Raw genomic sequence first — 23022 nt, 5'->3', positions numbered from 1 at the left:
GAGCAGGGTTGAAATTAACACCCGCCAAGCACCAAATGCGGGTAGATTTTCTGTTTGTCGAGTAAATCTCAGAAGGCTATCCGCCACACTGGCGGGTAAATGTTTGTACCAAAATAGTCATGTAAGAATATATCTGGCATGATGTCTCGGTTTGCCAGCCACAGACTGTCTCGAGTGCTTCTAGTTTCGCCGCACTGTTTACCGTTCAGGACGTCAGCTACTCGACAACGCTCACCTGCCATGGGTCTGCTGCTAGCTACCGTTCATTAAATAGTTGTTATTTGGTGACATTTACCTGGATTAGGCCATCCTTTGAAACGAAAACACACAGACGAAAAGGAGGACAAATCACATTTAAAAAAGATAGTTTGGTGAGAATGGAGGTTTGGAGATAAAGTAGTTTCAAGAGGCTGGCTACAGTATGATGCTGTGGTGATGAGTTGTTCTGTGTGTCGCCAGTATGCTAAAGATACAAGCAGAAACAACTCATTTGTCATCAGAAATAAAACAATGAAGCTGGAGAACATTCGTGACCATGAACGCAGCAAGTGTCACATTGCCTGGGTGTCTGTGTCCCGGACTCAATCGTGTCCCGGAGCCTCTCCTCTTGACACCCTCTGTGACGGTGTTAATGGCAATGTCAGAGCAGACCAGCACGAAGATGAAGATCCTGTTTAGGACTGTACATGCCATTGGCAAGAAGGCGAGACCACATTCTGACTTGGAGTGGATGTGTGAGTAAGTGAAAATGTTGTTACTCTTGTAGCTTGACTAGTACTGTTGTAGCTAGTGTTTTCAAGTCTATTTAGCAGACGTGGTCCAGTATTGTAGGTTATTTCTCAGCTCTTGATAAGCTTTGGTTCACCTCCAAATAGTGTATAAATACCATAACATTATAGGCCTATTGATGCTGACATGGATCTCCATGCTTTCCTATGGCTCTGTAACATTCTATTTTAATGTTTGTCTCCAGATGCTGTTTACATTTTAAACCATTATGACACAATTTACCAGCCTTAGTGTTGATCCTTAAGTAAACAAAGGGTAGAAGGCTAATTTAGCACAATCAACTGCCAGCTATATCGGATAATATGATTTGTATATTTAATTATTGAATTAATTTGATGTTTGATTTTTGCAGTTCGGACGAAAAAACAAGGAATCGCTGTGGGCTCAACATATAGAAATGAGAAGCAGGCCAAAGAGTTTATGCACCATATTGCAGAGGTGGAGAGACACACCATATTTCTCTCCGTCATGTCAGATGCCTCCACAGACAGTTCTGTGAAAGAGGAGTTAGTTTGTCAGATTCTGTCACAAGGGAAAGATCGAGTCGAAGTTTGTTGGCATCAAGTCAGTGAAGGCAGACGCGGCACACAAGCAACACTGTCAGTGCCATCATGGAGGGAGTGTGTGATGAGTGGGGGAGCAAGTTATTCGCTCTGGGAACAGATGGAGCTGCTGTGATGACCGGAGCCAAGAATGGTGTGGTCAGCCGGGTGATGGGAAACAGGGCCTACATCATCGGCATCCACTGTATGGCACACTGCCTTCAACTAACCTTTTCTGATGCTATCCGGTCCAACGTGATGTTTCAGAAAGTAGAAGACCTCCTCAGTGGGCTCTACACCAGTCCACTAAACAGGGAAAACCTGGTAAACAGCTTCCAGGCTCTTGGCCACACTCCACTGGTGCCCACCAGATTTGGCAGGACCCGATGGGTAGGACACATATTGCGTGCACTGGACCACTTCCTGCGAGGTTACCAGGGGCTTGTCCAGCACCTGGAACAGGTAGTGGCTCTAGATTGCTATGCTAAGTACTCAAAGTCATCATCAATATCTAATGTCCAATAAATAACAACAAACAGTTACAACTGGTAACATCATGTTTCAATGCTTTATGCACTGATAAAATGTCATGTCTAATATCATTTTTTTTGGCCAGCAAGTAATTGTCTATTTGTATATCTTTGTTCTTTATGTATTTCAGATTCAATCTGCTGATGCCCAAAATGTCTGAGGTGTCCAGCAGGCCAAGGCCAGGAAATACTACAGTACTGCGAGGGAGGCTGTTATCCGCTTCTGTGGCTTCCTGCATGACACACGAAACACACCTGAGCTGCCTGTCTGCAGAGGTCCACCATCACCATAGCAGAAGCCCACAGCTCATTGTGCTCAACACAGGCAGTACTTAAGAAGTACAAAACCAGGTATTTTTATTTAAGCTGCGATAAGAAATACTTAAGAGAATTAAGAGAAAGGATTAGGTCAATAAGAGAGGGAGATAGTGAGAGTGTTGTAAAGGAAAATTCTGAAAGGATGGTAAAATGAGCCAGTCATCATCAGAGAAGGGCCCATGATGAAGGCCACAATGACCAACAGATATGAGGGAATTTCGCTGGCCAGAGGTGACAGCAAGACCCTCGTCACATCACAAAATGCTTGACAGGCTAGTTGAGAGTATGACTGACAGGTTCCAGGACACCAGTGTAGGGGTCCTGTGTTCCACCAAGCTGGTCAGCTTCACCAACTGGCCAGAGTCAGGAGATGAAGCAGCAGGCTACTTTATGTTTTATTACAGGGTGGTTAGGTTCAGGTTCATGATCATATTTTTATAGAGAAGAGAATTAAAACTGCATTGTGCTTGTTGTAATGTATACAATTATTCTAGATTTTGGTGACACTGAACTGGAAACCCTGGTGGACCACTTTAAGCCTGTCCTGGAGACCTCTGGCATCCATGTTGAAAGGATCCCTGACCAGTGGACTGTCCTGAAGGTGCTGATGTACTAAGAGCCCCAGTCCCTGCAGAAGATGTTCTGGTTCTGTGTCAACAGGAGCCATCAGCATTCCTGCCCTGATTTGCTGGCATTGGTTGACCTGGTCCCGTCCTTCCTTGCCTCCACAGCTGAATGTGGAAGAGGTTTTAATACCATGAAACAGGTGAAAATCGATTGGCGGTCCAACCTAAAGTCTGATACACTGTCAGATCTCCTTATGGTCCAGCTGTCCTCTCCAGAGATCAGGGAGTATGATCTGATAAAAGCTGTGATGCTGTGGCACCAGGACTCTGTCAGGAGCAAGAGGCCAGACTTCATGGACCGTGCAAAGAGGGTGATTGCGGTGGAGAGTGAGGAGTCTGAGGAGGTTTAAGTTTATTAAAATGATTAAGCATCTGATAGGTTTACAAAACCTTCAAATGTACTGTTATGTTTGATCCTTAAGTACATTTAATAGCAAATACTTCAGTAGAATTTTGAGTTCAAGACTTAAGTTGTATTCAGGCTGGGAAATTAAATCTAGCCACAGCCAAAATTAACCAGCGTCTGATAAGTCTCTGTTTTACCTGTATTTTATCAGGGTATTTCTACTCAAAGTAAAGGATTTGTTGACCTGCTTCCACTGCACTTCTCATAACTATCTTACCATTGCTGTTGCCCTGTTTTGACTTCTATGTATTCTTATTCATTGTATCTGATATGTTTGTTTATTTCATTGTGTGCCCACTGTTTGGCGTGTTTTCACTCTGTACAGCACTTTTGGTCAACTACAGTTGTTTCTAAATGTGCTCTACAAATAAACTTGATTTGATTAACCGCTTATCAATATATTAAAATCATGTTTCAAATTTTGCTCTGGCCTCTTTTTAAGTTTGTATTCAACATAATAACTTATTATCTCAGTGAAATGTACTGAAATGAATGTATATGTGACACAAAAAGGCAATTCATTATTTTGGCCGGTAAAAAATGATTGGCAGGTGAGCCAAAAAGTTATTTTCTTGAGACTGGGTAAGAGCATGCGTGTATGGGTTACAAAATTCTAGGAACTTTCCCTAGCTTTTCAGAAATTCTAGTTGGAGGTTCCCAGAATTAAGAGGGAATCCTCCAACCAGAATTTCTGAAAAGCCAGGGAACTGGAAAAGTTTCAAAGTTCGGTTCAATTTCAGTTAGTCTGTAAGAATGAGATGAAACCATGTATGAAGGGGCTTTATCATCAGGTTGGATGTATGCATTAACGGTCTGTGCTACATAAATAGTATTTGATTGTGTGTCCCCCTCCCTCCCCCCACCAGGAGGAGATGTACATCTTCATGGAGTACTGTGATGAGGGGACCCTGGAGGAGGTGTCCAGGCTTGGCCTACAGGAACACGTCATCAGGCTGTACAGCAAACAGACCACCACGGCCATCAACGTGCTCCACGAACATGGCATTGTGCACCGAGACATCAAGGGTCAGTTAGCAGTCAGCACCTCTCTCTGGAGGAGACGTCTCTCTTTCTCTCTAGACTACTGTTGGTCTAGTCAAATCAAATTGTGTTTGTCACATGCTTTGTAAACAACGGGTGTAGGCTAACAGTGAAATGCTTACGGTCCCTTCCCAACAATGCAGAGAGAAAGAAAATAGAGAAATAATAGTAGCAGTAATAAACAGTAGCAGCAGCATATGTGATGAGTCAAAGTTGGTGAAGAAAGGGCCAATGCAGAAAATCTGAGAAGCTATTTGGTTAACTATTTAACTAACTATTTAGCAGTCTCATGGCTTGGTAGTAGAAGCTGTTCATGGTTCCAGACTTGGTGCATCAGTACCACTTGCTGTGTGGTAGCAGTGGGAACAGTCTAATTTCGGTGGTTAGAGATGTTTAGGGCCTTGCTCTGACACCACGTAGTATAGAGGTCCTGGATGGCAGGGAGCTCAGTCCCAGTGATGTACTGGGCCATACGCACTACCCTCGTTAGTGCCTTGCAGTCGGATGCCAAGCAGTTGCCATGCCAAGCTGTGACGCACCAAGCGGTGACGCAGCCGGTCAAGATGCTTTCAGTGGTGCAGCTAAAAACCTTTTTGAAGGTTTGAGGGCCCATGCCAAGTCTTTTCAGCCTCCTGAGATCCTTAATGATGTGCACACCAACAAACTTGAAGTTCTCGACCCGCTCCACTACAGGCTGTCGATGTGGATTTTGGCGTGCTCGCCACTCTGTTTGCTGTAGTCCACAATCTGCTCCTTTGTCTTGCTGACCTTGAGGGAGAGGATTTGTCCTGGCACCGCACTGCCAGGTCACTGACCTCCCTATAGACTCTCATCTGTGATCAGGCCAACCAGCGTCATATAGTCGGCAAACTTAATGATGGTGTTGGAGTCATGCGTGGCCACGCAGTCTTGGGTGAACAGAGAGTACAGGAGGGGACTGAGCATGCACCCCAGAGAGGCCCCAGTGTTGAGGGTCAGCGTGACGGATGTGTTGTTACCTACCTTCACTACCTGAGGAAGTCCAGGATCCAGTTGCAGAGGGAGGTGTTTAGTCCCATGGTCCTTAGCTTAGTGATGAGCTGAGGGCACTATGGTGTTGAACGCTGAGCTGTAGTCAATGAACAGCATTTGCACGTAGGTGTTCCTTTTGTCCAAGTGGAAAAAGGAAGTGTGGAGTGCAGTAGAGATTGCGTCATCTGTGGATCTGTTGGGGTGGTATGCACATTGGAGTCCAGGGTGTCTGGGATGACGGTGTTGATGTGAGCCATGACCAGCCATTCAAAGCGTTTCATGGCTACAGATGTGAGTGCAATGGTTTCTCTGTCTCTCAGTTCAATGTCAGGGTTGTGCAGGCACCTTATTAATCAGTTAATGCATTTTAGCATCAGTGAAATTGGCTGGGGGTTTAAAGCTATCATAGTTGTGAGATTTAGTCATCAAACCTTGCTGTGTCTCCAGTTTCATTGACGCAGCAGGAGTAATTGATCTTACTGACTATGAATCCACTCTCCCTCTCCATGCTTCTCTCACTACTCCTGCTCGTGTTATCCTTGTCTCAATGTGACTTCTCTGGTTAAATCAATCAAAATCACTCTCTTGGCCTCTTTGTCACCGTTCCCCGTCTCTACCATAGGAGCCAACATCTTCCTGACGTCGTCCGGCCTGATCAAGCTGGGGGACTTTGGCTGTTCTGTAAAGCTGAACAACGCACAGACCATGCCCGGAGAGGTTAACAGCACCATGGGCACAGCAGGTGAGGGAGACGCATAACTCCAATAGTACTTCAGTTTTAAATGTCCATCTTCCTGAAAACGTCTGACAACCTACCTCTCCAAAAAAGAAAGAAAAAAAAATATTTTGGGGCACGAGGGGGTGTGGTACAAGGCCAATATACCACGGCTAAGGGCTGTTCTTAGACACAACGCAACGTGCATTATTGCAATTTTAAACTGGTTACCAACGTAATTAGAGCAGTAAACATAAATGTGTTGTCATACCCGTGGTATATGGTCTGATATACCACAACTGTTAGCCAATAAACATTCAGTGCTCAAACCACCCAGTTTATAATGAATAATACACAACACCCTTGCCTTCCTTGCACTAACACCTGCACTTTGCTGACAGCAGCTTTATTGAGAAAAAGTTTTCACTTACTATGACTGATAAATAATATGGTCGGTCCATGCTATCCAGGGTCCTTGGGACCTCACTAACCCATTTTTGAAGTTGGCGTTTGAAATGTTTAGTGTTAGGGTAAAGATGGGAGTTGGTGTTTAGGGTAGAGACGTCCCAAGGATCCCGGATAGCATTGACCGTGATAATGTGCTTGTTCTCACCTAGCTTCCTTAAAGATGAATTAACTAACTGTAAGTCGCTCTGGATAAGAGCGTCTGCTAAATCTGGTTCTCAAGGCCAGATCTCCAAATATATATTTGTTTTAATTATTACCTTGAACATGAGCCTGGAATCTCACATTGATATTGGTATCCACAGCAATCCACCAGTTGTACATTTTTCAACTCAATACTTCTTGTTCCCCCAAAATGACATAAATGCACTGTACTTTAAGTTTTAAAACTTCTAAGTTTGTTCTCTGCCTCATTTTTGCAGGAATTGCAGGATACTAGTTTTATATCTGCAACATCAACAAAATCTCTGCCCATGACAAAATATGTAGAATTACAGGAAATTAGCTTGAAAATGTTCTCTCCAATGCCAAGAGTCGGGCCTTTAAAATGAGAGACCTATGCCTGAGACTTGATTCGTCCAGCCATGCACTGCCGAAGTAAAACTCCTTGTATGCTATTTTTATTTTACTCGAGTTGTGTTCTGATTATAAGGGGGTCCCTGAGGAATTTGCTATGAAAAAGTTTCCCTGTGCTAAATTACTAAAATGTAAATGTAAATGTAATGTCACCACCCGTTGGCACCAGCAGGGTCACTATTTCTCATCTGATGAAAGTACTCACGAGGCAATGTGAGTTTACAAAAGCCTGGGTCATTTGTTATCGTAGTGTGTATGTGGCCATCCCTGTGCTCCTTTGTCATTGTTGTGTTGTATCTCTGTTTAATCTCCCTGCTGTACAGTTGTCAATGTCTACACAAGAATGGAGAATGTCATGTTTTCTGTGCATTTGTAAGTTCAAAAGATCATCGCTTGCCTAGTTGAGTTAACCTGCTGTTTTCCTACTCTCTCTTCATCAGCATATATGGCACCTGAGGTCATTACCAGGGCAAAGGGCGAAGGTCACGGACGAGCAGCAGACATCTGGAGTCTGGGATGTGTCCTCATAGAGATGGTGACTGGGAAAGTAAGAATGTACACACACACACTCTCTCCTACACTCAAGGGGAACTTTGAGCTGACATTTAACCACAATGGTCCTCATACTATCCATCTTGTTTCCCCCTTGGTTCTAGCATATCTACTACTATTTTCACTACTACTACTACTACTATTTTCACTACTACTACTATCACTACTACAACTATCACTACTACTACTACAACTATCACTACTACTACTATCACTACTACCACTACTACTACTATCACTACTACTACTACTATTATCACCACTACTACCACCACTACTACTACTACTATCACTACTACTACTACTAGCACTACTACTAGCACTACTACTACTACTACTATCACTACTACTACTACTACTACTATCACTACTACTACTATCACTACTACAACTATCACTACTACTACAACTATCACTACTACTACAACTATCACTACTACTACAACTATCACTACTACTACTACTATCACTACTACTACTACTATCACTACTACTACTACTACTATTATCACCACTACTACTACTACTACTATCACTACTACTACTACTATCACTACTACAACTATCACTACTACTATCATCACTACTACTATCACTACTACTACTACTACTACTAGCACTACTACTACTACTAGCACTACTACTAGCACTACTACTACTATCACTACTACTACTACTATTATCACCACTACTACCACGACTACTACTACTACTACTATCACTACTACTACTATCACCACTACTATTATCACCACTACTATTATCACCACTACTATCACTACTACTATCACTATCACTACTACTACTACTACTATCACCACTACTACTACTATCACCACTACTACTACTATCACCACTACTACTACTATCACCACTACTACTACTACTATCACCACTACTACTACTACTATCACCACCACTACTACTACTACTACTACTACTACTACTACTATCACCACCACTACTGCTACTACTATCACCGGCACTACTACTAATACTACTACTATCACCGGCACTACTACTAATACTACTACTATCACCGCCACTACTACTAATACTACTACTATCACCGCCACTACTACTAATACTACTACTATCACCGCCACTACTACTAATACTACTACTATCACCGCCACTAATCAAATCAAATCAAATCAAATTTATTTTTATATAGCCCTTCGTACATCAGCTGATATTCTCAAAGTGCTGTACAGAAACCCAGCCTAAAACCCCAAACAGCAAGCAAAGCATGTGAAAGAAGCACGGTGGCTAGGAAAAACTCCCTAGGAAAAACTCCCTAGAAAGGCCAAAAACCTAGGAAGAAACCTAGAGAGGAACCAGGCTATGAGGGGTGGCCAGTCCTCTTCTGGCTGTGCAGGGTGGATATTAAAACAGAACATGGTCAAAATGTTAAAATGTTAAAATGTTCATAAATGACCAGCATGGTCAAATAATAATAATCATAGTAGTTGTCGAGGGTGCAACAAGCACGTCCGGTGAACAGGTCAGGGTTCCATAGCCGCAGGCAGAACAGTTGAAACTGGAGCAGCAGCACGGCCAGGTGGACTGGGGACAGCAAGGAGTCATCATACCAGGTAGTCCTGAGGCATGGTCCTAGGGCTCAGGTCCTCCGAGAGAAAGACAGAAAGAGAGAAAGAGAGAATTAGAGAGAGCATATTTAAATACACACAGGACACCGGATAAGACAAGAGAAATACTCCAGATGTAACAGACTGACCCTAGCCCCCCGACACATAAACTACTGCAGCATAAATACTGGAGGCTGAGACAGGAGGGATCAGAAGACACTGTGGCCCCATCCGATGATACCCCCGGACAGGGCCAAACAGGCAGGATATAACCCCACCCACTTTGCCAAAGCACAGCCCCCACACCACTAGAGGGATGTCTCCAACCACCAACTTACCGTCCTAAGACAAGGCCGAGTATAGCCCACAACGATCTCCGCCATGGCACAACCCAAGGGGGGGGGGGGGGCGCCAACCCAGACAGGAAGACCACGTCAGTGACTCAACCCACTCAAGTGACGCACCCCTCCCATGGACGGCATGGAAGAACACCAGTAGGCCAGTGACTCAGCCTCTGTAAAAGGGTTAGAGGCAGAGAATCCCAGTGGAAAGAGGGGAACCGGCAAGGCAGAGACAGCAAGGGCGGTTCGTTGCTCCAGCCTTTCCGTTCACCTTCACACTCCTGGGCCAGACTATACTTAATCATAGGACCTACTGAAGAGATAAGTCTTCAGTAAAGACTTAAAGGTTGAGACTGAGTCTGCGTCTCTCACATTGGTAGGCAGACCATTCCATAAAAATGGAGCTCTATAGGAGAAAGCCCTACCTCCAGCCGTTTGCTTAGAAATTCTAGGGACAATTAGGAGGCCTGCGTCTTGTGACCGTAGCGTACGTGTAGGTATGTACGGCAGGACCAAATCGGAAAGATAGGTAGGAGCAAGCCCATGTAATGCTTTGTAGGTTAGCAGTAAAACCTTGAAATCAGCCCTTGCCTTAACAGGAAGCCAGTGTAGGGAGGCTAACACTGGAGTAATATGATCAAATTTTTTGGTTCTAGTCAGGATTCTAGCAGCCGTATTTAGCACTAACTGAAGTTTATTTAGTGCTTTATCCGGGTAGCCGGAAAGTAGAGCATTGCAGTAGTCCAGCCTAGAAGTAACAAAAGCATGGATTAATTTTTCTGCGTCATTTTTGGACAGAAAATTTCTGATTTTTGCAATGTTACGTAGATGGAAAAAAGCTGTCCTTGAAACAGTCTTGATATGTTCTTCAAAAGAGAGATCAGGGTCCAGAGTAACGCCGAGGTCCTTCACAGTTTTATTTGAGACGACTGTACAACCATCCAGATTAATTGTCAGATTCAACAGAAGATCTCTTTGTTTCTTGGGACCTAGAACAAGCATCTCTGTTTTGTCCGAGTTTAAAAGTAGAAAGTTTGCAGCCATCCACTTCTTTATGTCTGAAACACAGGCTTCTAGCGAGGGCAATTTTGGGGCTTCACCATGTTTCATTGAAATGTACAGCTGTGTGTCGTCTGCATAGCAGTGAAATTTAACATTATGTTTTCGAATGACATCCCCAAGAGGTAAAATATATAGTGAAAACAATAGTGGTCCTAAAACGGAACCTTGAGGAACACCGAAATTTACAATTGATTTGTCAGAGGACAAACCATTCACAGAGACAAACTGATATCTTTCCGACAGATAAGATCTAAACCAGGCCAGAACTTGTCCATGTAGACCAATTTGGGTTTCCAATCTCTCCAAAAGAATGTGGTGATCGATGGTATCAAAAGCGGCACTAAGATCTAGGAGCACGAGGACAGATGCAGAGCCTCGGTCTGACGTCATTAAAAGGTCATTTACCACCTTCACAAGTGCAGTCTCAGTGCTATGATGGGGTCTAAAACCAGACTGAAGCGTTTCGTATACATTGTTTGTCTTCAGGAAGGCAGTCAGTTGCTGTGCAACAGCTTTTTCTAAAATTTTGGAGAGGAATGGAAGATTCGATATAGGCCGATAGTTTTTTATAATTTCTGGATCAAGATTCGGCTTTTTCAAGAGAGGCTTTATTACTGCCACTTTTAGTGAGCTTGGTACACATCCGGTGGATAGAGAGCTGTTTATTATGTTCAACATAGGAGGGCCAAGCACAGGAAGCAGCTCTTTCAGTAGTTTAGTTGGAATAGGGTCCAGTATGCAGCTTGAGGGTTTGGAGGCCATGATTATTTTCATCATTGCGTCAAGAGATATAGTACTAAAACACTTTAGTATCTCCCTTGATCCTAGGTCCTGGCAGAGTTGTGCAGACTCAGGACAATGGAGCTTTGGAGGAATACCCAGATTTAAAGAGGAGTCTGTAATTTGCTTTCTAATGATCATGATCTTTTCCTCAAAGAAGTTCATAAATGTATTACTGCTGAAGTGAAAGCCATCCTCCATTTGCGAAGGCTGCTTTTTAGTTAGCTTTGCGACAGTATCAAAAAGAAATTTCGGATTGTTCTTATTTTCCTCAATTAAGTTGGAAAAATAGGATGATCGAGCAGCAGTAAGGGCTCTTCGATACTGCACGGTACTGTCTTTCCAAGCTAGTCGGAAGACTTCCAGTTTGGTGTGGCGCCATTTCCGTTCCAATTTTCTGGAAGCTTGCTTCAGAGCTCGTGTATTTTCTGTATACCAGGGAGCTAGTTTCTTATGACAGATGTTTTTAGTTTTTAGGGGTGCAACTGCATCTAGGGTATTGCGCAAGGTTAAATTGAGTTCCTCGGTTAGGTGGTTAACTGATTTTTGTCCTCTGACGTCCTTGGGTAGGCAGAGGCAGTCTGGAAGGGCATCAAGGAATCTTTGGGTTGTCTGAGAATTTATAGCACGACTTTTAATGCTCCTTGGTTGGGGTCTGAGCAGATTATTTGTTGCAATTGCAAACGTAATAAAATGGTGGTCCGATAGTCCAGGATTATGAGGAAAAACATTTAGATCCACAACATTTATTCCATGGGACAAAACTAGGTCCAGAGTATGACTGTGGCAGTGAGTAGGTCCAGAGACATGTTGGACAAAACCCACTGAGTCGATGATGGCTCCGAAAGCCTTTTGGAGTGGGTCTGTGGACTTTTCCATGTGAATGTTAAAGTCACCAAAAATTAGAATATTATCTGCTATGACTACAAGATCCGATAGGAATTCAGGGAACTCAGTGAGGAACACTGCATATGGCCCAGGAGGCCTATAAACAGTAGCTATAAAAAGTGAGTGAGTAGGCTGCATAGATTTCATGACTAGAAGCTCAAAAGACGAAAACGTCATTGTTGTTTTTTTTTTTGTAAATTGAAATTTGCTATCGTAAATGTTAGCAACACCTCCGCCTTTGCCGGATGCACGGGGGGTATGGTCACTAATGTAACCTGGGGGTGAGGCCTCATTTAACACAGTAAATTCATCAGGCTTAAGCCATGTTTCAGTCAGGCCAATCACATCAAGATTATTATCAGTGATTAGTTCATTGACTATAACTGCCTTGGAAGTGAGGGATCTAACATTAAGTAACCCAATTTTGAGATGTGAGGTATCACAATCTCTTTCAATAATGGCAGGAATGGAGGAGGTCTTTATACTAGTGAGATTGCTAAAGCGAACACCGCCATTTTTAATTTTGCCCAACCTAGATCGAGGCACAGACACGGTCTCAATAGGGGAAGCTGAGCTGACTACACTGACTGTGCTAGTGGCAGACTCCACTAAGCTGGCAGGCTGGCTAACAGCCTGCTGCCTGGCCTGCACCCTATTTCATTGTGGAGCTAGAGGAGTTAGAGCCCTGTCTATGTTCGTAGATAAGATGAGAGCACCCCTCCAGCTAGGATGGAGTCCGTCACTCCTCAACAGGCCAGGCTTGGTCCTGTTTGTGGGTGAGTCCCAGAAAGAGGGCCAATTATCTACAAATTCTATCTTTTGGGAGGGGCAGAAAACAGTTTTCAACCAGCGATTGAGTTGTGAGACTCTGCTGTAGAGCTCATCACTCCCCCTAACTGGGAGGGGGCCAGAGACAATTAATCGATGCCGACACATCTTTCTAGCTGATTTACACGCTGAAGCTATGTTGCGCTTGGTGACCTCTGACTGTTTCATCCTAACATCGTTGGTGCCGACGTGGATAACAATATCTCTATACTCTCTACACTCGCCAGTTTTAGCTTTAGCCAGCACCGTCTTTAGATTAGCCTTAACGTCGGTAGCCCTGCCCCCTGGTAAACAGTGTATGATCGCTGGATGATTAGTTTTAAGTCTAATACTGCGGGTAATGGAGTCGCCAATGACTAGGGTTTTCAATTTGTCAGAGCTAATGGTGGGAGCCGTCGGCGTCTCAGACCCCACAACGGGAGGAGTAGAGACCAGAGAAGTCTCGGCCTCCGACTCCGACTCGCTTAATGGGGAGAACCGGTTGAAAGTTTCTGTCGGCTGAATAAGCGACACCGGTTGAGCATTCCTACAGCGTTTCCCTCCAGAAGCCATGAGAAAGATGTCCGGCTGCGGGGACCGTGCGAGGGGGTTTATACTAACGTTACTATCTGTACTTACTGGTGGCACAGACGCTGTTTCATCCTTTCCTACACTGAAATTACCCTTGCCTAACGATCGCGTCTGAAGCTGGGCTTGCAGCACAGCTATCCTTGCCGTAAGGCGATCGTTCTCCTGTATATTATAAGTACAACGACTGCAATTAGAAGGCATCATGTTAATGTTACTTAGCTTCGGCTGTTTGAAGTCCTGACGAACCATGTCCAGATAAAACCTCCGGGGATGAATGGAAAAAAGTTGAGTGAGGGAAAAAGTAAAAATATACGGTAATGAAAAAGTAAAAAACCGTCAGGTATCAAAGTAAGATCGGCAACAAAAACGCACAGCAGCGTAAACAAGTCTGCAAGTTGTGACCCCTCACTAAAGGCATCAGTCATACAAAAGTTATACTTAAATCCAAACTGCTTCTCTAGTAAATTGGTAGGAATGTCTCATCCTATGTTCAAGAATGGCCCTTTTCCCTTTATTCAGATTACACCTGCTCACTTTTGGTTGTTTGAAAAGGAAAATCACTACACTACTACTAAAATCACTACACTACACTACTACTAATACTACTACTATCACCACTACTACTACTACTACTACTATCACCACTACTACTACTACTATCACCACTACTACTACTACTATCACCACTACTACTACTACTATCACCACTACTACTACTACTACTACTACTACTACTACTACTACTACTACTACTACTATCACCACCACTACTACTACTACTACTATCACCACCACTACTACTACTACTACTATCACCACCACTACTACTACTACTACTATCACCGGCACTACTACTAATACTACTACTATCACCGCCACTACTACTAATACTACTACTATCACCGCCACTACTACTAATACTACTACTTTCACCGCCACTACTACTAATACTACTACTTTCACCGCCACTACTACTAATACTACTACTTTCACCACCACCACTACTACTACTATCACCACCACTACTACTACTACTATCACCACCACTACTACTACTACTATCACCACCACTACTACTACTACTATCACCACCACTACTACTACTACTATCACCACCACTACTACTACTACTATCACCACCACTACTACTACTACTATCACCACCACTACTACTACTACTATCACCACCACTACTACTACTACTATCACCACCACTACTACTACTACTATCACCACCACTACTACTACTATCACCACCACTACTACTACTATCACCACCACTACTACTACTATCACCACCACTACTACTACTACTATCACCACCACTACTACTACTACTATCACCATCACTACTACTACTATCACCACCACTACCACTACTATCACCACCACTACTACTACTATCACCACCACTACTACTACTACTATCACCACCACTACTACTACTACTACTATCACCACCACTACTACTACTACTACTATCACCACCACTACTACTACTACTACTATCACCACCACTACTACTACTACTACTATCACCACTACTACTATCACTACTACTACTATCACCACTACTACTATCACCACCACTACTACTATCACCACTACTACTATCACCACCACCACTACTACTACTACTATCACTACTACCACTACTACTACTACTACTACTACTACTACTATCACTACTACTACTACTACTACTACTATCACTACTACTACTACTACTACTACTACTATCACCACCACTACTACTACTACTACTATCACCACCACTACTACTACTACTACTACTACTAGCACCACTACTACTACTACTACTATCACCACCACTACTACTACTACTATCACCACCACTACTACTACTACTATCACCACCACTACTACTACTACTACTACTACTATCACCACTACTACTACTACTACTACTACTACTATCACCACCACTACTACTACTACTACTACTACTACTATCACCACCACCACTACTACTACTACTACTACTATCACCACCACTACTACTACTACTACTACTACTACTATCACCACCACTACTACTACTACTACTACTATCACCACCACTACTACTACTACTACTACTATCACCACCACTACTACTACTACTACTACTATCACCACCACTACTACTACTACTACTACTATCACCACCACTACTACTACTACTACTACTACTACTACTACTACTACTACTATCACCACTACTACTACTACTACTAATAGTACTACTATCACCACTACTACTACTACTACTACTAATAGTACTACTATCACCACTACTACTACTACTACCACTAATAGTACTACTATCACCACTACTACTACTACTACCACTACTACTACTACTACTACTACTACTACTACTACTACTACCACTACTACTACCACTACTACTACTACTATCACCACTACTACTACTACTATCACCACTACTACTACTACTACTACTACCACTACCACTACTACTACTACCACTACTATCACCACTACTACTACTACTACCACTACTATCACCACTACTACTACTACTATTATCACCACTACTACTACCACTACTATCACCACTACTACTACTACTATTACTATCACCACTACTACTACTACTATTACTATCACCACTACTATCACCACTACTACTACTACTACTACTATTACTATCACCACTACTACTACTACTATTACTATCACCACTACTATCACCACTACTACTACTACTATTACTATCACCACTACTACTACTACTACTATTATCACCACTACTACTACTACTACTACTACTACTATCACCACTACTACTACTACTATTATCACCACTACTACTACTACTATTATCACCACCTACTACTACTACTACTACTCACCACCTACTACTACTATCACCACCTACTACTACTACTACTTTCACCACCTACTACTACTATCACCACCTACTACTACTACTACTACTACTACTACTACTACTACTACTATCACCACTACTACTACTACTATCACCACCACTACTACTACTATCACCACCACTACTACTACTATCACCACCACTACTACTACTACTACTACTACTACTACTACTACTATCACCACCACTACTACTACTACTACTACTACTACTACTATCACCACCACTACTACTACTACTACTAATACTACTACTATCACCACCACTACTACTACTACTACTACTAATACTACTACTATCACCACTACTACCACTACTATCACCACTACTATCACCACTACTATCACCACTACTACTACTACTACCACTACTACTACTACTATCACCACTACTACTACTACTACTACTATCACCCTACTACTACTACTATTACTACTACTACTACTACTACTACTACTACTATCACCACTACTACTACTACTATTATCACCACCTACTACTACTATCACCACCTACTACTACTACTACTACTACTACTACTATCACCACCACTACTACTACTATCACCACCACTACTACTACTATCACCACCTACTACTACTACTACTATCACCACCTACTACTACTACTACTACTATCACCACCTACTACTACTACTACTACTATCACCACCACTACTACTACTATCACCACCACTACTACCGCTACTACTACTACTACTATCACCACCACTACTACTACTACCACCACTACTACTACTACCACCACTACTACTACTACTACCACCACCACTACTACTACTACCACCACTACTACTACCACCACCACCACTACTACCACCACTACTACTACCACCACTACTACTACGACCACCACTACTGCGACCACCACTACTACTACTACGACCACCACTACTGCGACCACCACTACTACTACTACGACCACCACTACTGCGACCACCACTACTACTACTACGACCACCACTACTGCGACCACCACTACTACTACTACGACCACCACTACTACTACTACGACCACTACGACCACCACTACTACTACTACTACGACCACTACTACTACTATTATCACTACTACTACTACTATTATCACTACTACTACTACTATCACCACCACTAATACTACTACTACTATCACCACCACTAATACTACTACTACTATCACCACCACTAATACTACTACTACTATCACCACCACCACCACTACTACTACTACTATCACCACCACCACCACCACCACTACTACTACTACTATCACCACCACCACCACCACTACTACTACTACTATCACCACTACTACTACTACTATCACCACCACTACTACTACTACTATCACCACCACTACTACTACTACTATCACCACCACTACTACTACTACTATCACCACCACCACTACTACTACTACTATCACCACCACTACTACTACTACTATCACCACCACTACTACTACTACTATCACCACCACTACTACTACTACTACTATCACCACCACTACTACTACTACTACTATCACCACCACTACTACTACTACTACTATCACCACCACTACTACTACTACTACTATCACCACCACTACTACTACTACTACTATCACCACCACTACTACTACTACTACTATCACCACCACTACTACTACTACTATCACCACCACTACTACTACTACTATCACCACCACTACTAATACTACTACTATCACCACTACTACTACTACTATCACCACCACCACCACCACCACTACTACTACTACTATCACCACCACCACCACCACCACCACTACTACTACTACTATCACCACCACTACTACTACTACTATCACCACCACTACTACTACTACTATCACCACCACCACTACTACTACTACTATCACCACCACTACTACTACTACTACTATCACCACCACTACTACTACTACTACTATCACCACCACTACTACTACTACTACTATCACCACCACTACTACTACTACTACTATCACCACCACTACTACTACTACTACTATCACCACCACTACTACTACTACTACTATCACCACCACTACTACTACTACTATCACCACCACTACTACTACTACTATCACCACCACTACTACTACTACTACTATCACCACCACTACTACTACTACTACTATCACCACCACTACTACTACTACTACTATCACCACCACTACTACTACTACTACTATCACCACCACTACTACTACTACTACTATCACCACCACTACTACTACTACTACTATCACCACCACTACTACTACTACTACTATCACCACCACTACTACTACTACTACTATCACCACCACTACTACTACTACCACCATCACCACCACTACTACTACTACCCTCACCACCACTACTACTACTACTACTACTATCACCACTACTACTACTACTACTACTACTACTACTACTACTACTACTACTACTACTACTATCACCACTACTACTACTACTACTACTATCACCACTACTACTACTACTACTACTATCACCACTACTACTACTACTACTACTATCACCACTACTACTACTACTACTACTATCACCACTACTACTACTACTACTACTATCACCACTACTACTACTACTACTACTACTATCACCACTACTACTACTATCACCACTACTATCACCACTACTACTACTATCACCACTACTACTATCACCACTACTACTACTATCACCACTACTATCACCACTACTACTACTATCACCACTACTATCACCACTACTACTACTATCACCACTACTATCACCACTACTACTACTACTACTACTACTACTACTATCACCACTACTACTACTATCACCACTACTACTACTACTACTACTACTACTATCACCACCACTACTTCTACTACTACTATCACCACCACTACTACTACTACTACTATCACCTCCACTACTACTACTACTATCACCTCCACTACTACTACTACTATCACCACCACTACTACTACTACTACTATCACCACCACTACTACTACTACTACTACTATCACCACTACTACTACTATCACCACTACTACTACTACTATCACCACCACTACTACTACTACTATCACTACTACTACTATCACCACTACTACTACTACTACTATCACCACTACTACTACTACTATCACTACTACTACTATCACCACTACTTCTACTACTACTATCACTACTACTATTACTACTACTACTACTATCACCACTACTACTACTACTACTACTATCACCACTACTACTACTACTACTACTACTATCACCACTACTACTACTATCACCACTACTATCACCACTACTACTACTATCACCACTACTACTATCACCACTACTACTACTATCACCACTACTATCACCACTACTACTACTATCACCACTACTATCACCACTACTACTACTATCACCACTACTATCACCACTACTACTACTACTACTACTACTACTACTATCACCACTACTACTACTATCACCACTACTACTACTACTACTACTACTACTATCACCACCACTACTTCTACTACTACTATCACCACCACTACTTCTACTACTACTATCACCACCACTACTACTACTACTACTATCACCTCCACTACTACTACTACTATCACCTCCACTACTACTACTACTATCACCACCACTACTACTACTACTACTATCACCACCACTACTACTACTACTACTACTATCACCACTACTACTACTATCACCACTACTACTACTACTACTATCACTACTACTACTATCACCACTACTACTACTACTACTATCACCACTACTACTACTACTATCACTACTACTACTATCACCACTACTTCTACTACTACTATCACTACTACTATTACTACCACTACTACTACTACTATCACCACTACTACTACTACTACTATCACCACTACTACTACTACTACTACTATCACCACTACTACTACCACCACCACTACTACTACCACCACCACTACTACTACCACCACCACTACTACTATCACCACCACCACCACTACTACTATCACCACCACCACCACTACTACTATCACCACCACCACCACTACTACTATCACCACCACCACCACTACTACTATCACCACTACTACTACTACTACCACTACTACTACTACTATCACCACTACTACTACTACTACTACTATCACCACTACTACTACTACTATTACTACTACTACTACTACTACTACTATCACCACTACTACTACTACTATTATCACCACCTACTACTACTATCACCACCTACTACTACTACTACTACTACTACTACTATCACCACCACTACTACTACTATCACCACCACTACTACTACTATCACCACCTACTACTACTACTACTATCACCACCTACTACTACTACTACTACTATCACCACCTACTACTACTACTACTACTATCACCACCACTACTACTACTATCACCACCACTACTACCGCTACTACTACTACTACTATCACCACCACTACTACTACTACCACCACTACTACTACTACCACCACTACTACTACTACTACCACCACTACTACTACCACCACCACCACTACTACCACCACTACTACTACCACCACTACTACTACGACCACCACTACTGCGACCACCACTACTACTACTACGACCACCACTACTGCGACCACCACTACTACTACTACGACCACCACTACTGCGACCACCACTACTACTACTACGACCACCACTACTGCGACCACCACTACTACTACTACGACCACCACTACTACTACTACGACCACTACGACCACCACTACTACTACTACTACGACCACTACTACTACTATTATCACTACTACTACTACTATTATCACTACTACTACTACTATCACCACCACTAATACTACTACTACTATCACCACCACTAATACTACTACTACTATCACCACCACTAATACTACTACTACTATCACCACCACCACCACTACTACTACTACTATCACCACCACCACCACCACCACTACTACTACTACTATCACCACCACCACCACCACCACCACTACTACTACTACTATCACCACCACTACTACTACTACTATCACCACCACTACTACTACTACTATCACCACCACCACTACTACTACTACTATCACCACCACTACTACTACTACTATCACCACCACTACTACTACTACTATCACCACCACTACTACTACTACTACTATCACCACCACTACTACTACTACTACTATCACCACCACTACTACTACTACTACTATCACCACCACTACTACTACTACTACTATCACCACCACTACTACTACTACTACTATCACCACCACTACTACTACTACTACTATCACCACCACTACTACTACTACTACTATCACCACCACTACTACTACTACTACTATCACCACCACTACTACTACTACTACTATCACCACCACTACTACTACTACTACTATCACCACCACTACTACTACTACTACCATCACCACCACTACTACTACTACCACCATCACCACCACTACTACTACTACCCTCACCACCACTACTACTACTACCCTCACCACCACTACTACTACTACCCTCACCACCACTACTACTACTACCCTCACCCCCACTACTACTACTACCCTCACCCCCACTACTACTACTACCCTCACCCCCACTACTACTACTACCCTCACCCCCACTACTACTACTACTACTACTACCATCACTACTACTACTACTACTACCATCACCACCACTACTACTACTATCACCACCACTACTACTACTATCACCACCACTACTACTACTATCACCATCACTACTACTACTATCACCATCATCACCACTACTACTACTACTACTACTATCACCACTACTACTACTACTACTACTACTATCACCACTACTACTACTACTACTACTACTATCACCACCACTACTACTACTACTACTACTATCACCACTACTACTACTACTACTACTACTACTACTACTACTACTACTACTATCACCACTACTACTACTACTACTACTATCACCACTACTACTACTACTACTACTATCACCACTACTACTACTACTACTACTATCACCACTACTACTACTACTACTACTATCACCACTACTACTACTACTACTATCACCACTACTACTACTACTACTACTACTATCACCACTACTACTACTATCACCACTACTATCACCACTACTACTACTATCACCACTACTATCACCACTACTACTACTATCACCACTACTACTACTACTACCACTACTACTACTACTACTACTATCACCACTACTACTACTATCACCACTACTACTACTACTACTACTACTATCACCACCACTACTTCTACTACTACTATCACCACCACTACTACTACTACTATCACCTCCACTACTACTACTACTATCACCTCCACTACTACTACTACTATCACCACCACTACTACTACTACTATCACCACCACTACTACTACTACTACTACTATCACCACCACTACTACTACTACTACTACTACTATCAC

At 42.6% G+C, this 23022-nt stretch overlaps 1 protein-coding gene and 1 long non-coding RNA gene across 5 annotated transcripts in view; both read left to right on the top strand.

The window, feature by feature from the left end:
• LOC106589750 (mitogen-activated protein kinase kinase kinase 4) overlaps nt 1-23022 on the top strand; it is a 113909-nt gene that overhangs the window by 79171 nt on the left and 11716 nt on the right. For all 3 annotated transcript variants that reach the window (XM_014180062.3, XM_014180061.3, XM_014180063.3), the window contains 3 exons: nt 4078-4237; nt 5886-6005; nt 7460-7566. In XM_014180062.3, the coding sequence (XP_014035537.1) occupies nt 4078-4237; nt 5886-6005; nt 7460-7566 (387 nt within the window). The remainder of the gene's footprint in view (nt 1-4077; nt 4238-5885; nt 6006-7459; nt 7567-23022) is intronic.
• Nucleotides 3-3634, top strand: LOC123731453 (uncharacterized). 2 transcript variants are annotated; one of them, XR_006762584.2, is made up of 4 exons: nt 3-738; nt 1142-1793; nt 1993-2212; nt 2674-3634. It is a non-coding gene; the product is annotated as an uncharacterized LOC123731453 (long non-coding RNA). The 2 variants fall into 2 exon arrangements; XR_006762583.2 differs by having other exon boundaries at nt 3-1793.

Source organism: Salmo salar, chromosome 28, assembly GCF_965601325.2.
Source record: "Salmo salar chromosome 28, fSalSal1, whole genome shotgun sequence".
Lineage (NCBI taxonomy): Eukaryota > Metazoa > Chordata > Actinopteri > Salmoniformes > Salmonidae > Salmo > Salmo salar.
Note: the sequence above shows the minus strand (reverse complement) of the source record. Positions and strands in the feature narration are given on the sequence as shown.